The sequence below is a fragment of the Papaver somniferum genome, chromosome 1, assembly GCF_003573695.1.
Source record: "Papaver somniferum cultivar HN1 chromosome 1, ASM357369v1, whole genome shotgun sequence".
NCBI lineage: Eukaryota > Viridiplantae > Streptophyta > Magnoliopsida > Ranunculales > Papaveraceae > Papaver > Papaver somniferum.
This window is the reverse complement of record NC_039358.1, coordinates 128,784,714-128,795,033: the sequence shown is the minus strand read 5'-3', so window position 1 is coordinate 128,795,033 and position 10,320 is coordinate 128,784,714. Positions and strand designations below refer to the sequence as shown.

At 36.9% G+C, this 10,320-nt stretch overlaps 1 protein-coding gene across 4 annotated transcripts; it reads left to right on the top strand.

Moving 5' to 3' along the window:
- The first annotated feature begins 3,887 nt into the window (after positions 1 to 3,887).
- Positions 3,888 to 8,362, top strand: LOC113300234 (FRIGIDA-like protein 3). 4 transcript variants are annotated; one of them, XM_026549459.1, is made up of 8 exons: positions 3,888 to 4,078; positions 4,763 to 4,848; positions 4,997 to 5,236; positions 5,440 to 6,428; positions 6,778 to 6,953; positions 7,072 to 7,455; positions 7,640 to 7,663; positions 7,855 to 8,362. In XM_026549459.1, the coding sequence occupies exons 1-6, from the start codon at positions 4,034 to 4,036 to the stop codon at positions 7,402 to 7,404; spliced, it is 1,869 nt and encodes a 622-aa protein (XP_026405244.1). In that variant the 5' UTR covers positions 3,888 to 4,033; the 3' UTR covers positions 7,405 to 7,455; positions 7,640 to 7,663; positions 7,855 to 8,362. The 4 variants fall into 4 exon arrangements, with proteins under 4 accessions (XP_026405244.1, XP_026405232.1, XP_026405237.1 ...); XM_026549447.1 differs by having other exon boundaries at positions 7,591 to 7,663; XM_026549452.1 differs by having other exon boundaries at positions 7,640 to 8,362.
- The last annotated feature ends 1,958 nt before the right edge of the window (positions 8,363 to 10,320 follow it).

The window sequence follows — 10,320 nt, the reverse complement described above, 5'->3', positions numbered from 1 at the left end:
AGTAAAGCTTATAGGTTCTTTGATATTAATAATAAGGTTATTATTGAATCTATTGATGTTGATTTCTTTGAAGAGAGATTTCCTTTTAAATCTAGAAATAGTGGGGGTAATAGTGGGGGTTCATCTAGTTTACCTAGTTTGATTCTGAACATAGATTAGAAGAACCTAGAAGTGCAAAAACTAGGATCACTGAAGTTGAACCTAGAAGAAGTAAAAGAGCTATGACTGAGACAAAGATCCTGATTTTGAATTTTACGTAGAGGAAGAACCTTCTAATTTACAAGAGGCGTTCAGTTCTGCAGAGTCTAGTTTCTGGCAAGAAGCTGTAGATAATGAATGGGATTCTCATATGTCTAATGGAACTTGGCGTATAGTAGATTTACCTCCTGGTTGTAAGCCTATAGGTTGTAAATGGGTTTTGAAAAGGAAACTAAACCTGATGGAACAATAGAGAAGCACAAAGCTAGACTGGTTGCTAAAGGATTTAGGCAACGAGAGAACGTAGACTTTTTTGATACTTATTCTCCTGTTACTAGATTAACATCTATACGTGTTTTGATTGCTGTTGCCGCTGCTCATAATCTTGTTATTCACCAAATGGATGTTAAAACTGCCTTTTTGAATGGTGAACTAGAAGAGGAAATTTATATGGAACAACCTGAAGGTTTTGTAATTCCTGGACAAGAACAAAAGTATGTAAGCTAGAAAAATCCTTTATGGTTTAAAACAAGCTCCTAAACAGTGGCATGAGAAATTTGATAATTTAATGATTTCAATAACTTCAGAATAAACGAGGGTGACAAATGCATCTATTATAAATTGAGAATGATGTGTGTGTGATTGTTTGCTTGTATGTGGATGATTTGCTGATATTTGGTTCCAATTTATCTGTTGTCAATGAAACTAAAGGTATGCTTAGTTCGAATTTTGACATGAAAGATTTGGGTGAAGCTAGTGTAATCTTGGGAATCAAAATAACTAGAACTAGTAGTGGTATTTTTTGGATCAATCTCACTACATTGAAAAAATTCTGAGAAGTATGAATATTTTGATTGTAAGCCTGTTGTACTCCGTTTGATCCTAATGTGAAATTGTTTAAGAACACTGGAGAAAGTGTTAGACAATCTGAATATGCTAGTATAATTGGAAGTCTGCGTTATGCAACTGATTGTAGACCAGACATTGCATATGCAGTGGGAGTTCTGTGCAGGTTTACCAGTAATCCTAGTTTGGAACACTGGGATGCTATTGAGAGGGTTATGCGGTATCTGAAAAGAACCACAAACCTAGGATTACACTATCAGAGGTATCCCGCAGTCCTTGAAGGATTTAGCGATGCTAATTGGAACACTCTTTCAGATGATTCCAAGGCCACCAGTGGATATGTTTTTACTATTGCTGGGGGCGTTGTATCTTGGAGATCAAAAAAACATACAATTATAGCCCAATCTACGATGGAGGCTGAATTGATGGCACTAGCAGCAGCTAGTGAAGAGGCAGGATGGCTGAAGAGTCTGTTGTCAGACACTCCAGTATGGGAAAAACCGATACCAACCACTTTGATCCACTGCGATAGTACCGCGGCTATCGGAGTAGTAGAGAATTGTTATAATAAGAATCGACAGATACGTCGAAAGCACGACACCGTTAGAGAATTTCTCACAACTGGTGTTATTAGAGTAGATCATGTAAGGTCTGAAGGAAATATAGCTGATACTTTGACGAAAGGATTAGCAAGAGAAAAGGTATGGAATATCTCTAAAAGTATGAGACTTTTGCCCGTGAGAAGTTGAGTCATTTGTAATGGATACCCAACCTAGAAATAGGTTCAAAGGGACTAGACGAAGTTATAAATGATATGATAGAGTCATGCATTCCCATAGCATGATATCCTGAAGTGGGAAACAGGTTGAGTTTTTTTTTTAACTCTTAATGAAGTCTATAGCTCTTAAGTTAGAGTGGGATACACAGGAGTATTCTTGATAGACTCACCTATACGAATGTGAAGGTGTGGCCGCCTTCTATGAGAAATTGGGCATTTCTCTAGATCATTTATTAAAAAAAGGGATAAGCACATAGCCTTAATGTGCGAACTTAAGGACTTTACTCTAGATATAGTTGTGTGTGTTAAATAATCTAATATTAGTTAGAGTTCAAGACGTAAGTCACTCTAGTCACCTGGTACTTAGAAAGTTTAACACTATGCAGAGGTTCAAGTCGAAAGGCACCATTGTAGATGCACAACTATACAACACTTGCTCAATGTTTTGAAATATAAGTGGGGGATTGTTGGGGTATGTATATTTAAAAAACATAATTTTGTAATATTATACCAAACTTAGAGAGATAGTGTGGTGGTATTATTTTGGACTCCCACACAAAAAACTTGGGTTCAAGTCTCACCCCATGCATTTGACCAGGTATATTTATATATCTATAAATATATTTAATAAAATCCGGGAGAGCGGGGTCTTGGGAGGTCTGTGATTCAAAAACTTATTTTTTTGCACATCTGACTTTTGATTTTGAAAAACGTTTATGCTAATTATTCTCTAATTAATTGTCTTTAATTTTGACAGTCTTTTCTGCCCGTTTTCTTACTGTTACGGAAAGTTAATTGAGGGGAGTTACTCAAAATTTATTTTCATTAAATTTGATTGATTCTCTTGAGCTATATTAGACTAGTTTTGCAGAGGATGTTAAAACAGAGTTTTACATCTATCTTTGAGTTCTGAGCAAGTGTAGAAAGAGTATTGTGATTCGATTTCTCATAGTGCAGAGAAATCGAACAAGAGAGTATCAGCTGTTTTATCCCATAGGTTTTTCGACAATTTTGACTGCTAGCACAATCAAAGAGGCAGAGTCGCGAAATACCTTAAAGATAGCGACCTAGTCCGCGACTCAGCTGTTTGAGATTTATTTTGTGAATTTTCTATATTGTTTCCAACATATCATAATAACACCCCCACCCTTTTTTTGGTTGCTGAACATATTATGTTGCAGCTGTCTATCTTGGGTAATATTATGCTTTGATGTAATTCACTTACTCAATTTCATTTCCCATGTTCCAGCAATTGCTTGGATACAGCACCCAAATCTGATGATGAGGAACCCTACTGGTTTTGTGATGGATGCACACAGTAAAATTGCTCGAGTCTCCTCCACAAGTTTAATTACCAACCAAACCAATGAACTATATCACATAATGTGAATGAAGAAAAGAACCACAGCACCAAAGAAAAATGAAAAAAAAAATGCCAGCTTTCTGTCTAGAGGGATGATTACCAATAGAATCGAGGTAGAGACTAACCGGAAAGATTATTTTGCTGTAGATAAATGCATGTGAAAAAACTTTCTTGTCTCTGTAATATATAATCTTTTGACTACCCAAAGCATAGATATTACCAAGAGATGCGAAATCGGCATCAAAGTCCAAAACTGGAGGCATGAATTCTCGGTTCGTCAAATTGCTTGTGTGAATTTATGTTGATCTCAACTTAAGATAAAAGGGACTTCCTTGCCCTAACAAAGTGATCTTTCCATTTAAAGAGGAAAAAAAGTTCATTTAACGATTACTATGACTCAAACTAGACCCCCAAGTCCCGACTCCCAACTGCCAATTCTCTCGCTTTATAAACTATCAACCGGCCGAAGTGCAAATGACTTGAGACGAATGCTGAAATTCGTCTATACTACACAACAAACGATGTTTAGGAAACGTCAGGTATGATGTTGCACCGTCCGTTTCCGTTTTAAAAGGTCAGACTCTAATGGTCAATAACGGTCAAAATAACGGTCCAGGTCCGACTCTCTCACACGGGCACTCATACGTGTGCATGCTTGTATTACAGTGTAGAAGATTCCTAGAACTGCAGCGGTAGATCAGAGAAATGGGTAGGAATTAGTCACAGAGGAAGTAAGAGAGGAAAAGAAGAAAGAAACATTAATAGCAGATGGGTACAGGTACTTATCAATTACATTCAGCAGATCTTTTTACTTCGAATCGAACTCTGTAAAAGTCTCGTCTTCGATCATGGTTGAATGTCAGCCTGGACAACCAAATTCCACTTACCCTCCGGTAATTCTACTTTTTTTTTTTTTTTTTTAATTATGAACCCTTTTTGTTTTTGATCTTCCTCAAAATTTCACTCTTTTTTCATACATTATAAACTGTAACAATTCAAAAAGAAATTGAGAAAGAAATTTAAGTTCTGTATCATTTACATTGTTGTGTTTTACCTTTTGAAAACTCTACATGTCTTAATATGAGTGATTTGGGCCAATATTGTATGATTTTTTTCTTTATCATGAAAGATTGTAGGAATTGATATTGGTGCTTAATTTTGATAAATTGCATCCAGAGGAGTGGCCAATTTCATGTTAATTGAACATGCAAATGGGGTTTAAAGGGAAACAAAAGAGAAAATACCAAGTTGAAAAATAGACGAGAACATACATGTGAAATTGGTAATGGAGAAGGTACTTAGAGAAATCACTAGTACAAGGAAAGCTAATAATTACCTTACGTTGTGAGACATTGGTCATAACACAGGAACTCCTTTTTCATTGGGTGTCAGAGCCAAATTATTTCTCAAATGCAAGAATGGTTAACCTAGAACCGTCATTTTCTTCCTCCGATACCCATTCTTGTCTAAGTGTCGAGTTAAATTGATCTAACTTGGCTACAAATTTGTTAGATTTTTTTTTCAGTGATGATGTGTGAGGGTCTACACCACTAACTATTTCAGTTTTTTTACTGTAGGTTGAAGTTTGTCAAAAGTGTGGTGTCACAGGTTATGCCAATCTTCTAATATACTGCAATGTGTGCCGTGTTTCTGCTGAGCACCTGTACGTTCAGCTTTTATTTTCCTTCTGTTTAGAGTCTAGAAGTTCAATTAGACTATCTTGATCTATTTATCTTTTTCTTTGATGAAAAGACAATATTTATTTATGTTCAAAGTGTGTATGTTTGGAAATTGTGTTCTACACTCTCCAGCTATTGTTTGGATAGAGTCTCTGAGGTTACTGAGGAGGTGGTCGAGTGGTCATGTGAGCAATGTGTACCAACATATTTCTGCAACCAACTGCAACCATCCGTCATAGTTGAAAAAAGAAATGTCAAACAACTGCCAGACGAGCGCTGTGTCGGTGATGCTTCAGAGGAGATTCTACCAAATCGTCCTCTGATATCCAATGAGAATGCATATGAGCTTCCAATTACTGATCATGTGAGGAGGTACTATGGTTCTCTAGTTTTATCGTTCCTTTGCATCTAGTTTTACAATTGTTCTTGTGCAAGAGTGTTGGGCTATTATAAGGTTTTCTCTTACAATTATATTAGTGCCCCTGAACTTTATGATATTTGTACTCATGTCAATTAGGCGAATACTTTGAAGGTAGTTTTCTTACTGATAACACAGTGACATTTCTGTTCCTTAGTGTGGAGAATCTCTTGCAGAAAAGTCAACTTAATCTGCAGACATCCACGGCTGAAGCAGAAGCTGCTACTTCTGATGGTAAACAATCTGCATCCTGGAAGTTGGGCAAGACACTTGTCGAACAAGAGGCCCAACAGGATGTTCCTGAAAACAATATTCCTTACGAGGAAAATACCGATTACTTCGAAACCAAGATGAAATGTTTGAAAGACCGATTCAATAGGTTAAATAGTACATCCAATAGGTTAGAGGAGATAGAGAAGGCATTTCTGGAGAAGAAATCTGAGATGTGTACACTCATTGCTAATAGAGCGGAAACTGTTGATGTTAAAGAACAAGCTATGATTGATCGGGTACAGGAGCTGAAAGACATGGCTGTTGTTGCTATTAAAGAGGCACAGAGTAAATCAAATGAACATACTGTTGTTGTTTTTGATATACAAAAACGTCTAGAGCTTAGGCAGTTTTGCAAAGAGATGGATAGCAAAGGTCTCTTGAATTACATCATGAAATATGAGAAGTACATGGACGCAATACGCGAAGAGATGCCTTCGGCTCTAAAAAATGTAGCTGAGCCAGCCCTTTTCGTGCTGGATTTTCTGAAACGATTCTACCCTTGTCACAGTCAAACTACATTATGTCCAAAAGGGAGCACAAACGATGCAATAGAACTCATGTCCATGCGGAAATCATGTTTGATGGTAATTGAATCTTTCGCGTTGGTGCTAGGTGCTGATGATTTGATGGACCGTATAACCAAGTGGCAAGCCAAAACAATTGCTGACGGTTGGAAATCTAGGCTAGACAGCCGTGATGCTGCTATTGATTATAATTCGACTGATGAAGAGGCTTTTCTGAAGTTGATTACAACATTTAGAATTACTTCTGAGTTTAATGACGAAGAGCTTTGTCAGCTTGTTCTTGCTGTTTCTCATCGCCGGCAAGCACCTAGTCTCTGTCGTTCTCTTGGCCTGAAACACAGAATACCAGGTTGGTTGTTCAACATTCTTTCGCTGGTGGGGATTTCCAGTGGGGTTTTATTGAAGCTAGATACTCCTTTCTTTTTTTTTTTTTCTTCTTTTTTAGTTTTAGTTTTAGCCCCGTTCATGTTATGCTTGTGTCCCTGGAGTGTGATTTAGCTCAGGCATATCCCATCATATGGTGGTTGAGAGTGGGACTTAACCTGACAACTGTATCATTCCTTCAACTGATGGTTGGTGTATAACCCTAACTTGTCAGTCAGAGCATGCTGTGCAAATAAGGCTCTGGTTGTGTAGCAGATCAACTTAGGATGTTCTATTGTACTTACTCTAATCATCCTCCCTTGATGTTTTGGCAGGTATAATTGAAGTGTTGATCAGAAAGGGGAGACGAATTGATGCTATCCATTTTGTGTTAGCCTTCAAGCTCACTGAGAAATACCCCCCTGTGCTTCTTTTAAAGACATATCTGAAGGACTTGAGGAAAGATTTGCTGAGTAAAATGAACAGCTCAGGAGGAGATGATAAAATTAAGGTGCTTACCCCATCTGCTGACCATGACAGAAGTTAAGAACTGTACCTTTTATTCTCCATTACTTATATATCTGCATGCACAAGTAATACTTAAACTTTGCGTACCCTGTGCATTTTAGAGCGATTTGCATGTAAAGGAGCTTGCTGGTATAAAGACTGTGGTAGAGTGCATTGAAGAGTACAAACTTCAAGCACATTATAAACTTGACCCACTTCTGAAACGAATGGTTCAGCTGGAGCAGTGGAAATCTAATAAGAAGAGGATGGCAGACAATGCCGTTACAAATCAACAAAGAAAAAGGGCTCGAGAAGATAATGGAATGAAATATGAGCCTAACGTACCTGCAGATTTGGGGTCCCTCCCGCAAGTTTACAACAACAGGAGTTCAGATTTACATGAGAGTTACAGATCGGAGCTATCATCTTCATATCACAGCCTTTTCTATCCTTGACTAGCCAAGGAATGACTGTATTCTGGTGGCTGACTCTGCATCCATAACTTGGTAAGTTTCTCGTGTATGTTAGTTTGCTCCTTGGTGGTATTAATGTCGGAGACTTGTCTTATGCTGCAATGCTTTTTAGTTCCGTGTATATTGTTTGTTTGTTTTTGATAGGCGTTCCGTGTGTATTGTTGACAGGCCTTATGTATGTTCTCTGCAACATTAACTGCTGCACTTGCAACTGCAGGAAAACCCATTTGTCAGAAATGTGGTGAGTCTGATGGCACGCGGACAGATTTTAGTTCACTATGGAATGTGTGAAGTTTTTGCTAAACACCTGTGCATTGAGCTGAGAACCCTCTGGTTCTGGAAATATTATGTTGCAAGATATCTATCTTAGGTATTTTGTTTCAACTTACTTTACTCTCTCTTATTCATTTCCTTGTTCCACCAATTGTATAGAAGTACCAGAAATCTTTGATGGGGAAGTCATATGGTTTTGTGATGGATGTGTACAAAAAACTTGCTCAAGTGTCAGCAACGGAACCAAAGAACTGGTACATAATGTGAAAGAAGAAAAGTGAAACAGCTGCAGAACAAAAGGAATGACAAAAAAACAGGCAAGTATGATGATTATGATCAACCATGTACGAACATGAAGGTAAAGCAACCAATTTTCGTTGTTCTCTTGTATATGTAATAAGAATACTCATCCAGGAGTTGGGAAGAAAGTCATCATTCGATCTGTACGTACAGTTTCACCCTTCTGTGTTATTGTTGTAAGATTACCGTGTATCTGTTGTATCATACTGTTATTGTGTCAGAGGTATAAACAGACAGTGGTACCTTGAAACCAAAACAGCTTCAAACCAGGGTACATGGCCTAAACGCTCAGTTTGTCAAACTGCTTGTCAGTTGGGTTGATTAAAACTGATTTCATCGATCAAATAAGAAAGAAGTTACATTACCAGGATTTGAACTTCAGCTGAATGGAGCTGGGAGACTGGGGAAATTCATACTTTTGGTAATTTTATTATTTTTAGAAATGTTTATAAAAAAGAAAAAAGAATTGATTCTATAACGAAATAATAACTCGTGATAAATTTTCTTTCGCTCCTACTAATTTTGGTTTGCCAAAAGCACCGGCGAAAAAAGTTCGTGTGAGAGGAAAATAATTGAAAAGTGAAAATCTATTTTATTTCCTTATCGTATATACACTGCATCATGGAAATTTCGGATTTTGTCATAAATGATTTTGATCCTCTCTCTATATATATCCCTATTAATAATCCCTAATCCACCAAAACCTCCTACGCCTGCAAATCTATCTTTCTCCTTTCTCCCAGCAGGCAACGAAACTGCAGGTATACACTTTATGTCTATTTTAATCTCTCTATTGATTGTCTTTGATGATATCGTCCTAATGATTTTTTTGGTTAGTCTGGAGCATATGTGTATTGTTCATTTACCAACATCATTATCCAACTACATGTGATTGGTACCGCCATACTGGTAGTCTTACGGAGTAATTTGTTTATTTTTTTGAAGCATAGAAAATCATGTTTACTATACACCTGTTCGTTTGTTTTTTTTTTGCTGTACCTAGACAAGGAAAAGGAATCTATAAAGAAAAAGAAAAACAACCAATCAAAGAACTTGCCGTGCCACCATATTCAAATGGAAAATTTGTTGATTGGTCCGAAGCCCATATAGTTATTTATAGTAAGGTCCAACCAGAAATTTTTTTTATCCGGAGGTCCAAAATTAATTAAAAAATAGAAATGACCATAATACCCCCTACTACCAAACGTGTGTGTCTACACTGCTTACAAATTTGAGTACATATCTGGCACACTGCTCACAAATTCGAGTACATATATGCTAACAAATTTGAGTACATATATGCCGCACTGCTTACAAATCTGAGTACATATCTGTCGCACTGCTTACAAATTCGAGTATATATCCGCTGCTTACAATTCGAGTACATATCTGCTGCACCGCTTCCAGGTAAAGTACATATCTGTTAGAATCAATTATAAATAAATTAGCACATATTTCAGTATTGCGCATACGTACTCATGGATCAAACAAAAAAAAGTGACAAAACTCTGAATAAAACAGAATCAAAAGAAGTTTCTATCAGTACGCCTTATACGTACTGCGTATTCATGAAATAAAAATCAACTGCCTGTAAAAAAGAATTGATGAATCCTCCAAATGTCAGAGTTCAGTGCCGTACCTCAAGCCAAACTGATGTAGTTTCACTTATTGTGAACAGGTATTGACCTAGAAAGATGGTGTCTCCTTTCTTTACTGTCTGCACAGAATCATATAGCTTAGGATAACATAGTCACACAGGTATCGCAAAGACAACAATTGGAAGGTTCAAGGGAACATCTACACTGTCATCCTTCTTCCTAATCATTGTTTCCAATTTTACGATATACATCAACAGAACGCAAACATATTCGAATTATGTGACAACAATTCCCAAGCCCAAACTGAAATTACACTATGATTTAACCAAAATTTCAGCACACCTTTGCTAATCCATCATAATTGATTGGCAATACATCTGAAGTTGCTTCTTTATCTTGATACGGAGTCAAAACAACCGATGATTCATCCTTCGGTGCAATCGATTTTTCACTTTTATTAAGAACTTGCAATTCAGGGCCTATTGTATCTAGCATAACCTGAAACAAGTGAACAAAAAGATATGCACATTTATTATCAATTTTCACTCTATAATCCATAATAGCAATTCCAAAAAAACGATTCAAAAACTGCAACAACAACGAAGATCATGACAATTCCTTAAACAATCCAATTCAAATCAACAAAACTTACAACACAGAGCTTCTTAGTACTCTTAACAAGTATGATTAGTATGATTTTGAGAAAATAAAGAAAGAAAATAACTAG